This window comes from Rhinolophus hipposideros, assembly GCF_964194185.1.
Source record: "Rhinolophus hipposideros genome assembly, chromosome: X".
In the NCBI taxonomy this organism is placed as follows: Eukaryota; Metazoa; Chordata; class Mammalia; order Chiroptera; family Rhinolophidae; genus Rhinolophus; species Rhinolophus hipposideros.
In genome coordinates, this window is record NC_138046.1 from 117,778,360 (window position 1) to 117,795,298 (window position 16,939).

Below are 16,939 nucleotides of genomic sequence, written 5' to 3' on the forward strand. Positions count from 1 at the left end.
GAATGTCTAACCACTATGCTGTACACCAGAAACTAATATAAAATAATATTAAACGTCAACTGTAATTTAAAAAGTAAAGAAAAAAATTAAACAAATAAAATACAACATATAAACAGAAAAGTAAACAAATCAAGTCTATAGCTCAGAGAATTTTCACCAAGTGAATGCTTCCATGAAACCAGAAGCCAGGTCAAGAAACAATACATTGTCAGGCCCCAGAAGTCCCCTTTGGAACCTCTTCCGGTTGCTAACCTTCCCAAGGTGACCACATTTCTCACTTCTGACACCACAGATTAGTTTGGCTTAGTTTTGAACTTTATAGAAATGGAATCAGTGGTATATGTATCTAACCTCATTTGCTCAAAATTATGCTTGTGAGATTCATTTGACTTGTTGTACATAGTTGGGTTCATTCATTCTCCTTGCTGTGTAGTATTCCATTTTTTAAGTATATTATGATTCATTTATCCATCCTATCATTAAAGACATTTGGACTATTCCCAGTTTTTGTCTGTTTTTGACAATGTCACTATTAAGGTTCATAAACTTGTCTTTAGGTGAACATTTCTGTTGGGGATACTCTTCTGAGTTGGAATGCTTGGTCACAGATTATGCCCATATTCATCAGTACTATGTACTGCCAAGCAGTTTTCTAAAGTGTTTATACCAAGTTATAGTCCTGCCAGCAGTGTATGAAAGTTCCAGTTACTCCACATCCTTGCCAAATCCGGCATTATGTGCTTTTTCATTTTTGTGTATATTTTAAGTTTAAGAAAGTAAAACAGAACCACTGGGATTTTGTGATAAACAATGAGGCATCATCAAGTTTATAGCAATCGTAATCATCCCTTGCATTTTGATCTATGCCAGTAATTCAGAATGGTATCATATCGAATTACAAAGTCTGCTTACCTGTTGACAGAATTAAAGCCACTGTGTACAATGGAAAATCCTGCGGAAGTTTGCCTTTCCCCGACATGTGGACTTCCACATGACATGTGGAGTCATGGCTTTTTCAAACCAGCAGTGGTAGTCCACCTTTTTTTTGCATAAAAGGACCGAGTTAGAACAAATAATATTTACAAGCCACTTTTGTTGAATTGCAAAATGGGCATGGCTTTATTGAGACTTGGGGAAGAAACATACTTTTGGATGTGAGATGACCTTCCATATCAAGTGGAAGACTGGAAGTGAGGAAATTGGAACAACTATTGGCCAGTAAACTATTAGCATCGGACTGTATTTGAGAAGTGATTGTGGGGAGATAGCTGTCATCCTGAAATTAGCTTGTCAACCATATTGTGAAGTTAGGAGGGCTAACTTTTAGACCAAACCCCTTAAGAAGCTGCTGTATTGGCAGCCCATCCATACCCCTCCTGCTACTTTAACTGCACTTTCCAAGGAGAAGTTGTAAATACAATGGATGCAGGCCCGGGACCAATCACAAAAGAGCCTAGCTGAAGTAAAGAAGAACCTTATTCTTGGAAAGATGCTGATGGTTTCCTTTTTCTTTTCAGTCCAAGATTTACACTCGCACACCAACCTTATATTTGGATTTCAAATTGGACCAAGGAGCAAAACATTCCCAGCCTGTTCCTAAAGGTATGATGGGTTCTGGTATTTAGTGATCATTTCAGGAAAAACAGACAGACAGACAAAGGGCCACTTTCTCTGGAATGTGCTGGTTTCTGAACCTCAGCACAAAGTTCTGTGCACTTAGTTTAGGTTTAATTATGGCTAAATTAGCAAATACTGCTGGGCCTTTCAAATTAGGAAAATCAGGAAGAATTCATAGAATGTGCTGGCTGGACTGTCTGGGCCACCTCCCTCATTTTACAGGTGTGAACATTAAGGCCCAACATATGAGCTTCTTGGCAAAGCCTTGTACAGACTTGCTGGACAAGGCAGGACTTTTACACATGTCTCCCAACTGCTTGGCCCATGTTGACTCGCAGTGCTCCTGGAGGCAAATTCCAACCTTGTTACTTATGAACAAGTACGTCCTGGATTGTGATACATCATCTCTTGAATAAAGGTATTGCTATAGAAGACTTTTCCTTTAAGTTGACATTTAAATACAAATAATGCTTAGAAAACTCCCAAGCATTTAAGGCCAATTTTAGTTTTTAAAAAAGTGATTATGCTGGAAATCATGAGGCATCAATCTTGGACCCATTATTTTGTTCTTTTTTCTTTCTTTCATTCTGGCTATTTTTAAGTACTGAAAAGTTTTTTAAATCACTTAAACATATCAGGTGTGATCACAAAATACAGTGAATGTTTCAATAAAAAATTTATTACAGTAAAAGACACATTGTGATTAAGGCCCCTCAAAATACTCCCCCCTTACCAACCCCCCCCCCCGCTTCAAATACATTTATCCCATCGCTCTTGCCACTTTCTGAAGCAGTTCTGGAAGTCCTCTTTCATGAGTGGCTTTAGTTGCGCTGTCATGGCTACCTCGATGTCCTGAATTGATTCAAAATGTTTGACTTTGGGGAAGAGCCAGAAGTCGCACAGTGCCAGAGCCAGAGAATCAAGTGCATGAGCACACCGTAATGTTTTTATTTGACAAATTGCTGTACCAGAAGTGATGTGTGACACGGAGCATTGTCATGATGGAGGAGGATAAAGTAAAGACACTCACAAAAGAGGACTTCCAGAACTGCTTCAGAAAGTGGCAGGAATGATGGGATAAGTGTTCAAAGTGAGGGGGAATATTTTGAGGGGGCTTAATGGTAACGTGTCTTTTGCTATAATAAATTTTTTTATTCAAACATTTACCGTATTGTTTGATCACATCTTGTATGTGTACCCTTATACACAATTTTTATAACAATAAGTGTGATAGCACATATGCTTTAACTTTTTTCTCTTTTGAGTTTGCATCCCGCCAGTACCTTTTCCTCTTTTATCCGCCCATCACAGTACCTTCTCTATATATCCCAGATCTAGGAGAAATCCCAGATATGTTCTTTGATTAGATTTTGCTGTGTTTTCCTCCACACTTACTTTTCTACACTGACATATATGTATATGTAAATACACACATACAGAGTTATTTTGTCATTGTTTTAGAAAAATGGAATCATAAGTACATTTTTTTTTTGTAACAGCTCGATTTTAATTACCATCAGGGTACACTGTTGGAAAATTCAATGTTTACACAGTTGACCATTTCTCAGCCACCAGACCTTGGGGACTGCAGAGTGTTCTGAGGTCTGTGTTCTTGCTCTGAAGTTACTGGATGCCCTGGAGGTTCCTTGAAGTCACGGACTTCTTCATCTTCTTTTTGTTCTGCACTGGCTTATTTCGATTCAGGGTCTCGTTCATCCTGTGATACTGACTGAAGAGTGTTGTTCCTCTAGATTTCTTAGGCTTTCTTTTAGGTTTGGTAGTTTTTTTGGAGCCTTTTTTAGTAAAACTCATTTGAAGGGATCCTTTTACGTTTGGAGTTGTCATCTGTACCTTGCGACCACTTCTGGTCCTGGCTGGATTGGGAGCCTTCATGTTCTTTCTTTTGGTACTTGAGGTTGATTGTTCCATGTCTCTCTTAGGCTGTGGTTGTTTCTTAGTCATTTTAGCCATTCTAAGCTTTTCAACGGACTCATAAGTACATTTTTGCATCTTGCCTTTTTGACCAAACTATACCTCATGGAAATCCTTCTCAGTCTGCTTGCGTGGCTCTCTTTAATGGTGGTATTCTGGGCCGTGGGTTGGCTGCAGTGCATTTAGCTATTTCCTGTCAGTAGGCACTCCCTTTGTTCGTTGTGCTTGGTTACTGCATACGGGTCTGCAGTGCACATCCTCCTTCACGTACCCTTCTATATGGGGACTTATTTTGATGCAGCTGGTTTCCAGGGATGGTCACAAGGTATATGCATGTTTAATTTGAAAAGGTTTTGTCAGGTTGCAATCCAAAAAGGCAGTCACACTTTGCATCAGCAGAGTATGCGAGTGCCAGTTTCTCTAGGACACCACTAAGTGTATGGTTCATGTTGATTTCTGCTCTAAGTTTGCACTTAGCCACTGCTCTATGTTCCCTCATGAGAGAATGTGTGTCTGTCACTTTACAAAACTGTACTTGTATATCATTTCATCATTATGAATTTTAAACCTGACATTTGTTTCCAAAAACATTTTTAGAGGGATACAAAAACAAGTAACTTAGAAATGCATGGTTATTATTGAGTCACTGTTAACCCACTTTAAATAAGTCTTTTATAAACCTAGATGTGAAGCAGAAATACTTGTTTTTTCTAAGACATCACTTTCAGTTATAGTGTTCTCTCTCTATCTCTCTGTCTCCCTCTCTCTCTCTCTGACACACACACACACACACACACACGCACACACGCATATTCATTCATGCTTACATTGTATTAGGTGACAAATCCAAAGGTTAAGGCTTCTCTGTCCAGTACCAAACAGTTCATTCGGATATTACAAAGTACTTATTATTTATAGACTTGATAGTTCTGACTGCCTGTGATCATATATAACAGCTGGTAAAATTATGCTGTGTAAATTTTATTATCAGGTCATTCAAGTCAAGGTCACCCTTTGTCTTTTTTTTTCCCCCTAAAAACCACCTTTCCAGGTCAAATTCCATTATAAAATCCAAGGACTGTCTACATTAATTATATTTGTGTGCTTTGCTGCATCAATATTCCTTGAAATGTGTTGGCCCCTGGCTAGGTTCTGGACATGTTTTGTTTGTTGTATTTTGATTGTTTTCTTATGGTAAATAGACTTGACGTGACTGTCTGGGTTATGTTTGGCTTTTGGCATAAGCTTTGCCGTCTCACTAATTTAATGTTGACTTCATTGTATCATTACCAAATGAATGGGATAGAAACAGGCATTTACTGCACCATGCCATCCCTGATGCAGCAAAATGCCTATTTCCCAAGGGACGTCCAGTTAAGGGACACTGGTAACATTTCTCATGAATCAGGCTAGGTTTTATCTGAATTCCTTCCTGCAAATAGTATTGGAATCAATTTTTACCATCTTTTTTATTTCCTCTGGGTAAGGCATGGTTCTGTGGAGTTGTGCTAATCTTGCAGAAAACAGATGTTTCATGCAGTGATGATTTGGAAGGCAGTTAGTATCAGGAATAGCACTGCACGGTGCTTCACTTACAAAGAATCCAATTTGTCAAGTCTCTGACAGTACCAGATTCTTTTCACATTGGCCACACGTTTTTCATGTTAGTTCTTGGCTAAAATAAGAGTAAGTAGTTGTTTTCTTTTCTTCTTTCTCAATCTCTCTCTCTCTCTCTCTCTCTCTCTCTCTCTCCTTCCTTCCTTCTTTCTTTCAATCATGTCCCCTTTGTCTTCTGACTGACTACATCAGAATTTGGCCCTGAACAGCCACTGTTTTCCCCATCTTCCTTCACAGTACCTCTATTACTAGGTATTTAAAAGCATGATCTGAAATGTTAAAAATGGAGGATTGCTATGTTATGGAAAAACTTAATGATGTAAACCTTTTTCGCATCCCCCAACTTTTAACTGTAAAGTATGTGTACATGAATCAACAAAGTTTCTTTAGAAATCATATCACCTACCCCTCTGTGGTTAGTAGAATAATGGCTATGCCAAGATAGCTACGTCCTAATCCCTGTGTCATGCAGGGTGTCATGTGGGGTCTCTGCTCCCGCTCCCCACACAAGAACGCAGGACATGGTGAGGCCAAAAAGGAACACCCACAGAGCCATAGATAGGGGAGTCACACCACTATATTCTCACTGGCGGCTGGGCTGGAAACACAGGAAGCAGGAGCCGCACTATCCACAATCTTCTGTCCGCTTCTCTGCCAACCAACCTCATTTGCTAACTGTAATCGCAATCCACACTCCCCCATGCCACGCCACCCCACACCTTGCTAGCTTAGCCACGGCAGTTATATCAGTGGCTAATGGCTAACCGGTAACAGCCCATGGTCAACTAGTCACAGCTGATGGCCATCTACTACCTGAGCCAGCACCTTTCTATGTAAGGCTGAGAGCCTGGAAACTGCTCTCTGGAGCTCTGTCCCCACACCCTGGAACCTGCAAATATGTAAAGGGATGTTGTAGATGTGACAAAATGATCTTGAGATGGGGAGATTAGCCTGCATAATCCAGGTTGGCCCAATGTAATCATAAGGATCTGAATAAAGGAATGGGGGAGACAGGAGTGAGAGAGCGAGAAAGAGAGAGAGAGATGACCTTAAAAGCAGAGGTCAGAATGATACAATTGCTCGGTTTTAAATGGAAGGAGTCACAAGCTAAGGAATAGGGGTAGACTCTAGAAGCTGGAAAAGGCAAGGAAACAAATTCTCCCCAAAAGCCTCCAGAAGGAATGGTGCCCTGCTGACACCTTGATTTTAGACCTTTGAGACCCATTTTTGGACATCTGACCTCTAGAACTGTAAGATAATAAAATTTTGTTGTTTTAAGCCACCAAGTGTGTGGCAGTTGGTTACAGCAACAATAGGAAACTAATGTACTCTCTTGAATATTAATATACATATTTTTGCTTCCATGTTTACCTTGAAGGGGAAAGAAGAAAGGAGCCACATCAATTATATGTTAACAAAGCTTGGGGTTGGGGGAAGAAATAAATGCTTCAAAACGCTTTTTTTAGAAAGTAGATTTTAATGCCATACATACAGTAGCTACTCAGTAAATCACATTAGGACATGTTGAAACAGATCTTTTTTCTTTTTAAAGATTTTATTGGGGAAGGGCAACAGGAATTTATTGGGGAACAGTGTGTACTTCCAGGAATTTTTTTCAAAGTCAAGTTGTTGTCCTTCCAATCTTAGTTGTGGAGGGTGCCGTTCAGCTTCAAGTTGTTGTCCTTTCAGTCTTAGTTGTGGAGGGCGCAGCTCAGCTCCAGGTCCAGTTGCTGTTGCTAGTTGCAGGGGACACAGCCCACTGTCCCTTGGTGGGAGTCCAACCGGCAACCTTGTGGTTGACAGGATACACTCCAACCAACTGAGCCATCCGGGAGGCAGCTCAGCTCAAGGTGCTGTGTTCTATCTTAGTTGCAGGGGGCGCAGCCCACCATCCCTCGTGGGACTCGAGGAATTGAGCTGGCAACCTTGTGTTTGAGAGCCCACTGGCCCATGTGGGAATCGAACCGGCAGCCTTCGGAGTTAGGAGCATGGGTCTCTAACCGCCTGGGCCACCGGGCCAGCCTCGAAAGAGATCTTATTGGGTCAGTTATCTATATTGCTGCTTAAAAATTACCCCAAAACGTAGTGACTTAAAGCAACATTTGTTATCTCACAGTATCTCACAGTTTAGCTGTGTCCTCTGGCTCAGGGACTCTTATAAGTCTGCAACTGAGGTGTTAGCCGGGCTTGACTGGGAAGGATGCACTTCCAAGTCCACATCCATGTGGTTGTTGGCAGCATTTGGTTTTTTGAGGGTTATTACCGCAGTCCTCTGTCAGTTTCTTACCACGTGGGCCTCTCCATAGGGCAGCTCACAACATGGCTGCTGGCTTCATCAAGCCGGCAAGTAAGAAAGCCAAAAAGGGTGAGCAAGATGGAAGCCAAAGTCTAATCTCAGAAGTGACAGCCTGTTGCTTTTGCGTTATTCTGCTCCTTCGAACCAAGTCACTAGATGCAGCCCACACTTAGAGAGAGGGGATTACATAGGGCATGGATAGTAGGAAGCAGAAGGTATCTTACAGTCAACTCACCAAAGCTTACACTCTTAGATCAAAGTGCCACATAGTGTTTCGTAGTGTCAATGACTTAAAAATGAAGAAGGATTTTAAAAAAATTTTGTATTAAATTTATTGAGGTGACATTGGTTAGTAAAATCATATAGGTTCGAGGTGTACAATTCTGTATTACATCAATTATAAATCCCATTGTGTGTTCACCACCCAGAGTCAGTTCTCCTTCCATCACCATATATTTGATCCCCCTTACCCTTATCTCCCTCCCCCCACCCCCTTACCCTCTGGGAAACACTAAACTATTGTCTGTGTCTATGAGTTTCTTTGTCCTGTTTGTTGCTTTCAGTTTTAGTCATTTTTTTCTCTTGTGATTTAAAAAAAAATATTGAACCTAGAGAAATACATGGTGAGTTCTCCTCAGAGTTCCTGCCCAAATGGGACATTTTCATTGTCATTATCTGCTTTTTAAAGAAGAATGCCCCAAATATGAATGCTTCATGTGGAATTTTAGTTTTTCAGGTGTTTTCAGAGACAGAGTGAAGGCTGATTTTGTTCACTACATATAACATATGATTTAATTCATGGCCAGCTTTTGCAAAGCGGACTACCTACCAAGTAGTACATTAGAATATATAAACACAGTTTCCCTCATACTCAGAATATACCCATGACAGTTGTAGATGTCTTCAGAGCAGAGATGAACATGAACCACTGCCTGAAATAGAAAATTGTCATATCATTTTCCTTTAAATGGATTGTCTGTCTTTTTTATATTGATATATGGGAGCTTTTTATATATTCTGAATACTGGTCATTGTCAGTTATTTGTATTGCAGATATCTTTTGCCTCTTTTCCACCCTTCTATATTATTATATTTTCTGCATTTTAATAAATACAAATTCTTTAAATGAGTCAGTGTCTTTATTAATGGTTTGTGCTTTATGTGGCCTCTTTAATAACTTTTTTCTAACCCAAGATCATAAAAATATTCTCTCCATTACAGGTGCTTTCTTGTTTTGCCTTTCTTACTGATATACCTACACCTGAAATTAGCTTTCATGTATGGTGAGGTGCAATTGCATTTTTTAAAAATGTGGCTTTGAAAAAGAGAAAAAAATGGCAAATATACATGATGGGGAATGTCATGCACATTTTCGGGAACTCACAGTTCACTGAGCCTTCTTGTAGTAGTAATAATAATCATAGTGCTAACATTTATTCAGTGCCTACTGTTTGCCAGAAACTGCTCTAAGAACTTGCCCTGTATTAATTAACACCTCTGATCCTTATAACTTCATGAGTCAAAGACTGATTATCCCATTTTTCAGATGAGGAAACTAGGATACAAAGAGGTTAAGTAACTTACTCAAGTTCAATTAACTAGTGAGTATTGGGGCTGAGATTCTAACCCGTTATGGCTCTTAACCACTAAGATCCAGACAAATTAATGGACCTTTAGTGACCAATACTCTTACTTGTAGTGCTTTGGGTATGTTGATAAATAAACCCAAGATTTTGCAAATAGGTTAAAAAATGACTATTTTCTAAAATTTTTAAATGTATAATCTCACCAATTTGAAGATTGTATTCTGTTTATCTAATGTATTATCTTTAAGAGAATTAATCATCTTTGACTCTTACGTTAAGAGTCCATATAAAGTAAGAAACTATTCTAAGAATTGAAACACATTTCAATTTTGACAAGGGTGTATTTTTTTTCATATTTTCCAGGTCCTATTTAAAACTATTTTTCTCTTAAAAACAATCAGCTGTCTAAATATGTCCCACAATAATCCTAGGGGTATTTATGACATTCTCTGCTTATTCCAGGTTTCTGTTGTTTTCTGAAACTTTATTTAACCATTAAAGTTCTATCTGTTTTAGTTCTTAATTATCTACAAACTTGGTTTCAGTCTAAGTTCAAATGCCTAAGATAGTTTCTATTTTACAGCCCTAAATATAATTTTATTATTATAACTACATACTTAAATTATTTTCTGAAATTTTCTGAGCAATTAAAAACCAATTGTGAATACTGTATATTTGAAGAGGAGAAAAGGTCCGTTCAAATAAAACCAAGAAATAATAGTAGCATGTATTACTTTAATTAAAAAATGATCATATTAAATGTCTTGTTGCTAGGAAAACTTCAATGTACACTTAGTCTCTAAAGAGCAGGATAAGTTTCCAGGGATTTTTAATATGTTTTTTTCTTGCTATTTTATTAGCAAGAAAATAATCTGTGGAGTTTGTCCCCCAGAGGGTTAGGCTCCATTCTGGGCACTTAGAAGGCTTTCTACTGAGAATTTATGTTCCAAAGAGCTTACATTGCTAATACATTTCTTTTTCAAAATGTTAAATTTCCTTTATTTTTTAGTTTTTCTGCTAGTCTCTAATGCAATGAATGTTTCATATTATCTGTGTGGACTAAACCATAGGGAAGATTTTCCTGTGGGTTGCAATTGTTACTGTTTAAAATATAGGATCTTTGGAGACAGGTCTGAGTGTTATATCCCCATGACTTATAAACACAGGCCATAGTATGACCATTCTGGAATGTTTGAAACACATTCTGAGTATATTTTACTCTGGAAAGCAAATTGTCTCAAGTGTGTTTGTGTGGTACCATTCTATGCAATATCATTGAGTATTTTGTTATCAATATCACTCACCACATTTAGCGAAAGGTCCTGAAATAACCTGTCTCTTGTCCAGATGGCAGAGATACAAAGCTGACACCTCTCTCTTGCTGTTTATGTTGGGTTATAAGATGGGTATTAAATTTCTGTACTTGGCCAGCTTAGAGATCTTATAATGAATGAGCTGTCAGTTGCTGTGTGATCAGAAATCCCACCTTATATCACCAATTCTAGACTGCAGGGGTCGTTGGGACACAGACAGAATCCTAAGTGCCATGAGGTGCTTGAAGAGGACAGCAAAGATCTATTCTCTAGACCTTTGGGAAACAGTGACCCTACAGACCTTTGCTCAGCGTTTAGCACAGTCTGTGAGGAGACTCATTAGCTTGGACTTGGGGGGGGCGTGCTGGGGAGCATGGGGTTATCTCTGTGATGATAACCCTTCTCTGCCCTGGGTCACAACTCATCAGAAGTGTAGATAGCTGCTGCTGCAACCTCTTGGCCTACATGATGTTGGAGGAAGGTTAGAAGAGAAGGAAGGGGCAGGAAAGGGAACTGACATTTGTTAAATGCCTACTAAGTGCAGGCATTGTGCAGATATGGTGAAAAACATATAACACACATGTCCATACATATGTATATGTATATATGCATATGCAGATATACAATGACACTTGATCATCACAACAGCCCTGTGTTGTACGTATTATTTCCTTATTTTACAAAGCAAAACAGGCTTATAGATGTTAAGAATCTGGTCATAGATCTCTCTAGGGGTCACTTGATGTTTTTTAAACCTGCCCTTTCTGCTTGTGATTGCATGTTTGTCTTTGTTGTTTTTTTTATAGTTACTTAGTTGGTTTGTTTTCCACGGCACCACAGGGTTTTAAGTGGGGCTTCTAGAAAGGTCACATTTTCTGTGTGTATACAATGAATTGGAGGCAACCAGTTAGGGGACATTTCTCTCACCTATATGATTTTATCTGTAAAAGAAAAAGATGAAATATGGCAACATATATGTTCATTATTTTATCCATGGTGCTCTTCTGAATTAAAAAAAATAAAGTCTTGAAATTAAAACAAAACAAAAAAACCCTCTAAAGTTGAGAGGGAAAGGAACTTAAAAATTTCGTCTAATGATGAGGAAACGTCAGACAAACCCAAACTGAGGGACATTCTACAAAATAAACGGTATGTCCTTTTAATGAAAGAGAAAGACTGAGGAACAGTTGCAGATGTAAGGAGATTAGAGATGACAACTAAATGCAGCAGGAACTCGAATTGCATCCTGGCCTAGAAAGTTTTGTTTCTTTTTGCCTCAAAAGGCACTACTGAGACAACTGGCACAATTTGAATATCTATACATAGATAATAGTACTGTATAATGGTCATAATTTTTTCACTGATATTGTAACAATTTCACAGTTTTTGTAACTCCACTATGATCGTGTAGGAAAATATTTGCTTTTAGCAAATACATACTAAAAATTATTTCAAGATAAAGGGGTATCAGGTCAGTATGTTTTCTCTCACATATTTCTAGAAGGAAGAATGATAAAGCATCTGTGATAACATGTTAGCTTTTGGAGTATCTGGGTGAATGATGTATGGTCATTCTCTGTGCTGTTTTTGTAACTTTTCTGTATGTCTGAAATTATTTCAAAATAAAAATTCGAATATAATATGGTGGAATGATGAATGGGAGGAGAGGACCAGGTGGGTCTACCTCCTGTCCCAGGAGGCCAGGGATGAAGTAGGTCCCTGGGGAGAGAGCTGCCTGCCCATGCTGAATACAGCGGGTGGGGAGGCTCTTAGGAACCAGTGCTGCTTTGGGATCTGGCAACCAGCAGGACCCAGACTTCTGGGAGAGTTTCATTCTCTCATTGGCTCCCTTCCTCTCTCTTCTTCCCTCCCCAGAGCTAACCTTTGTCGGGATTTCATGTGACGCCAGGCCATGTTTTTGTGCTTTCTCCACACATACATATGTATATAAGGAGTAGTTGTAAAGTTCATTAAAATAATGAGCTGTAAGACTGAAAGGCTGGAGGAAAATGAGCTGGATAAAGACAAAGAATTGAGGCCAGCTAAAGCTTTCACTAGGGACATTTGCAAGACTTGGGAACCTCCCTGGAAATGAGAGCAGATGCCACAGAAAATGATTTACATATTTAAAAGAAAAGTTTTACATTTTTTCTGTTTGACTAAAGGAGTTCTAACTTAAATATGTTGCTGATTAAACCATCCTACAGGACCAGAGGTGAAATGTGACCTCCATCCCAACTCATTTTCTTTGTTACCAGGGAAGGGAAGGGCTTCCAGCTGCAAAGGGGCTGTAACTTAGAGGGGACATTTGTAGAAGACAGGAAATTGTAGGGCCTGTGACCTCTGACAGCACAATAAAAATGTGAGGATGCTATCAATTCCTGGCACAGGAGGAGAGGTGGGGGAAGATAGAAAACTGAGGACTTGAAAATCTCACAAGAGAGCTCTTTGCTGATGCAATTCTGCTCTTAGCAGAGAAGGAATTCTAAGAAAATGTAGTGGTTCTTAAACATATAGTAAACATTCGCACAGTTTGGCTTTTGTTTTGTCGTATCTTTAAGAAACAATGCTTGATGGAAATGAAACGAGGTTTAATAGAAGGAAGTACAGATGGACAACTGGTTAAGAAGAATTAAAGAAGGAAATTACCCTCTCTGTTCCTACACCAGAGTTTAGTTCCTCTAAACTCTGTGCCTTCCAACCAGTAACATGAATTGTGTTATTACTAATGAAGATGGATTCTATATTCTAATAGAAGACTTTTTCATGGAGCAAAATTAGGTGAATGTGTTGAATTAAATTGAGTTGGCCATTTCTTTAAGCAAATGTTTGGTCCTTCTGGATTATGTAAGAAGATAAAAAGGGAAAGAAAACAGACCGAGGCAATTAAGTGTGGATTAGTTTTCTGCTTGCGGGGTGAGGAGGAATGAAGCAAAAGGAGTAGAGGAGAAATGGGATTAGAATAATCCAAATAATCCTGAATAAAAACCCAGTTAAGCAATTGAGAACTTTGAGGTTCTGTCAAACTCAGAAACCATTATTTTTTTTATTAGTTTCAGGTGTACAAAACAATGTAATAGACATTTATCATTTATATCCCTCATACAGTGATAACCCCACTCCCCCAACCTACTACCCCTCTAACATTGCATACGGCCATTACATTTCCAGTATCTCTATTCCTAATGCTGTACTCCACTTCTTGTAAGTATATACATATATATATTTATATATATAAAATTGTAGTTGACATTCATTATTGTTCACCTTCAGCTTCAGGTGTACAGTGCAGTGATCAGGCATCTACATCATCCCTGAGGTGGTCTCCCTAATGAGACACATGTCCATCGGATACCCTACAAAATCTTTGCAACATTATTGATTACATTCCCCCAAATAACTTTCGTATCCCCGTGGCAATCTTGTGGTTACTGATTGTGGTTTCTAATCCCCTCACTTTCCCCCTTATTTCCACCCCCTCCCATCTAGCAACCCTCAGTTTTTCCTCTATGTCTCTGAGACTGTTTCTAACTAGTTCGTTCATTTATTCTTTTCTTTAGATTCCGCATATAAGTGAGATCATAAGTATTTGTCTTTCTCTGTCTGGCTTATTTCACTTAGCATAATGTTCTCTAGGTCCATCCATGTCATTGTAAATGTTAACATTTCATCCTTCTTTATGGCTGCGTAATACTCCATTGTATAAGTGTACCACAGTTTCTTAATCCAGTCATCCACCGATGGGCATTTTGGTTGATAAACCATTAATTTTTTAATATCTTGTATAAATTACGACATGTCCTTACAATGGAATGCTTTGCAGTCTTTCCCAAGGAAGAGTTATTTCTCTGTTTTAACATGGAAAGGTATCCAAAACAGAATACTGAGTTTGTTCTAGTTTTTAAGCAAACAGTATATAGTGCATAAAACAAAGAAACCGAAAGCACAAGTACCACATTGCTAACAATATGTCAGGGTAAGTATGAAGATTTCAGAAAGATGTTCTGTTTAGTTGATGCTACATACTCTCAGTCTTAAAATATTTTCAAACTTAAAAAAATTAAGTGTATTACTTTTTTATAATGATAAAAAATAGAGATATTTGAAATACAGATGTTTACACTTTGAAAAAGAAATTTTAACAATTTCCAATGGCAAAAATTTTTAAAAAGCAGTTAAGAAAGGGGTTTTGTTGCAACTTTGTTGTAAATCAGGCTCAATAGGACTAAGGAAACTTAGCATCCATTAGAAAGCAAACAGAAGTGCTGCAGTAGAGTCAGCCCATCTGGATAAGACACGTGCAACTAGGCTGTGAATTGTTAGCATGTTTTCAGCATCTACGTGACCCTCCCTTCCCAAAGTTGCACAACTTGAAAACCTAGCTGTGCCTTATTCATCTTCCTGTTTCCACCCCCAGTGAGTGGTAAATGTTCAGAAGACCGATCGAGTGCATCAGTAAGGGAGCAGAAGTGTGAGTGAGCTATGAGCAAATAGTGTTACTTCCAGCGGACTTAAAACTTATTCTAGTAAAAAATCTCAGAGAGAAAACACCGGAGTAGGAGGATGAAAAAATATTCTTTGGCATCCACCCAAATGTCTTTCTTTTGCTATCCTTTGCATTTTCTTAACCAGACTGAATTTATGTTAAGTTTTATCCGTTATACCTTTTCTTTTGTGCCTCTGTTGCACATTTCAACCCACCTGCCATCATATCCACTTCCCCCAAGTATATTATGCCCTTCATGATCCTTCCAATCCCTGCCTTTGTTTTGTTCACTGTGTCACCACGTTGACTCGCACACAGACTCCAGTCTGCCTGCCCTTCTTACCTTGCACTCTGCCCTGCATTTGTTTCCCAGGTCTCCTTTCCCACTGAAGGCACATGGAGTGATGTCCTAATTCCACTTTGAGCTTGCCATTTCTAGGTTCACGTCTCTCGGCAGTGCTACAACATGTCTTCTGGGCCATGGGTACGCTGCATAAATGTCCATGAAAATCCAATGCTGGCGCTCAGAGAGCCAATGGCAGGGGCTCCATGGTTCTGAGCTCTTGGCCCCATGAGTCACTGTAGGAATCTGGTGAATGCTGTGTACCCTCTTCACAGAAAAGTGTTCACACTTGAAAAATTGTGTGGACATTTCCAGGGATTGCATCAGCCATCCGAAGCCCATTTGTGCCTCAAAGATTTTGCATCCCTGGATCTGATGCTCTGTTGTAGGATAGATACAAAGGAATGAGTTCACTGGAAATGAAAATGCAACTAAGTAAAGAAAAGCATATTTCTAGCATTCTGTTCCTGGAGAGACGGAAGCACCACGAATAAGATAAGCCAGACTGGTGTGTTGCAGTTATTAGCATGATGTTAAGACTGGAAGTTTGTTAATACAGCTGCTGGCCTATAGATATAGAGCCAAGTGAATTGTACATCATCTACCTGGGTGGCTATAAAACCTTTGGGGCCAAGTCATTTAAGGGTATATGTATGTGCACATCTGCACATGTAAGAGTGGGAGTGTGTGTTTTAAACAGTTCACAGATCTTAATTTTTTAAGCATGTAGCTAAAAGAAAATAAATGATTTCATCTCCAAGGTTATTTTTTATATCTGTTATGTCAATTTATATATTTATATTTCATATATAGAGACATTGTTAAATACATTGTTATATCTTTGTTCCTTTTGGCATTATGGACACTAACCTTTTGATGTCGCTTGTCCCTTTTTCAGAGTGGACAAGCTTCATTTATACCATATCTGGAAATGTGTATATTGGTAAGTGATGACCATGTTGCTTTGGGTTCAAGTGCAATATAATTTGAACTACTGAAGGAGAGGAAAGGTAAGATGAACCCTTTCATGTCATTGAATAGTACGCCTCCTGTCCGTCTAGCACCAGCCTCCTGTATAACCCAGGACATCCTGGAACACTCAGGGTAGGGCGCCTCTCAGCTCCCAGCAAGTTCAGAGAGGGAGGAGAGTGTGCATGCCAGTCATGACAGCAGCCATTTTACTGTGGTCTGTGTGTAAATGTAAGGTCTAAGCACCGTTGTATGGGTTGACACCTTGCTATGATGGTAAAGGGATGGAGCTCTAACAGGCTCCAAGGGGAGCAGGAAGGAGGTTTTCTCTTATTCTAGCCTTGAGTATGTGTCTCTTGTTGAGTCGAGTCTAGATGGGATATTCGAAACTCAAGCAATTCTCATTTTATAGATGAAGAAAGTAAAATCTAAAGAAAGTTATTTAACTTCACAGGGTTGTTAAGTTGGGCCCAGGAGCAGAACCAAGGGCTTCTCAATCCCAGTCCCCTCGACCCACCCCATATTCTTTGTATGATGACAATGCCGGGACCCTTTAGTTTGTTATCTAAGCTCCTCAGGGCCCACAGACCAACTTCCAACCGCCAGTAGTGTCTGTGACTCTTGGCCTGAAATTTTCTCTGAAACCTGGGAAGGCTGCTCTGCCCTAGTCAGTGCTGGGGAATTATCATTGCCCAAAGCTCCCTCACCCCTCTGGTGGGATAACTCTGAGGCCTGTGTGTGAGGCCTTTTCCTAGAGTTTCCCCTTGGGATTATGTTTAA

At 39.2% G+C, this 16,939-nt stretch overlaps 1 protein-coding gene across 3 annotated transcripts in view; it reads left to right on the top strand.

Moving 5' to 3' along the window:
• The window catches only part of PIR (pirin), a 91,545-nt gene that overhangs the window by 54,596 nt on the left and 20,010 nt on the right, over positions 1–16,939 (top strand). For all 3 annotated transcript variants that reach the window (XM_081043608.1, XM_081043609.1, XM_081043610.1), the window contains 2 exons: positions 1,518–1,602; positions 16,089–16,133. In XM_081043608.1, coding sequence (XP_080899734.1) covers positions 1,518–1,602; positions 16,089–16,133 — 130 coding nt within the window. The remainder of the gene's footprint in view (positions 1–1,517; positions 1,603–16,088; positions 16,134–16,939) is intronic.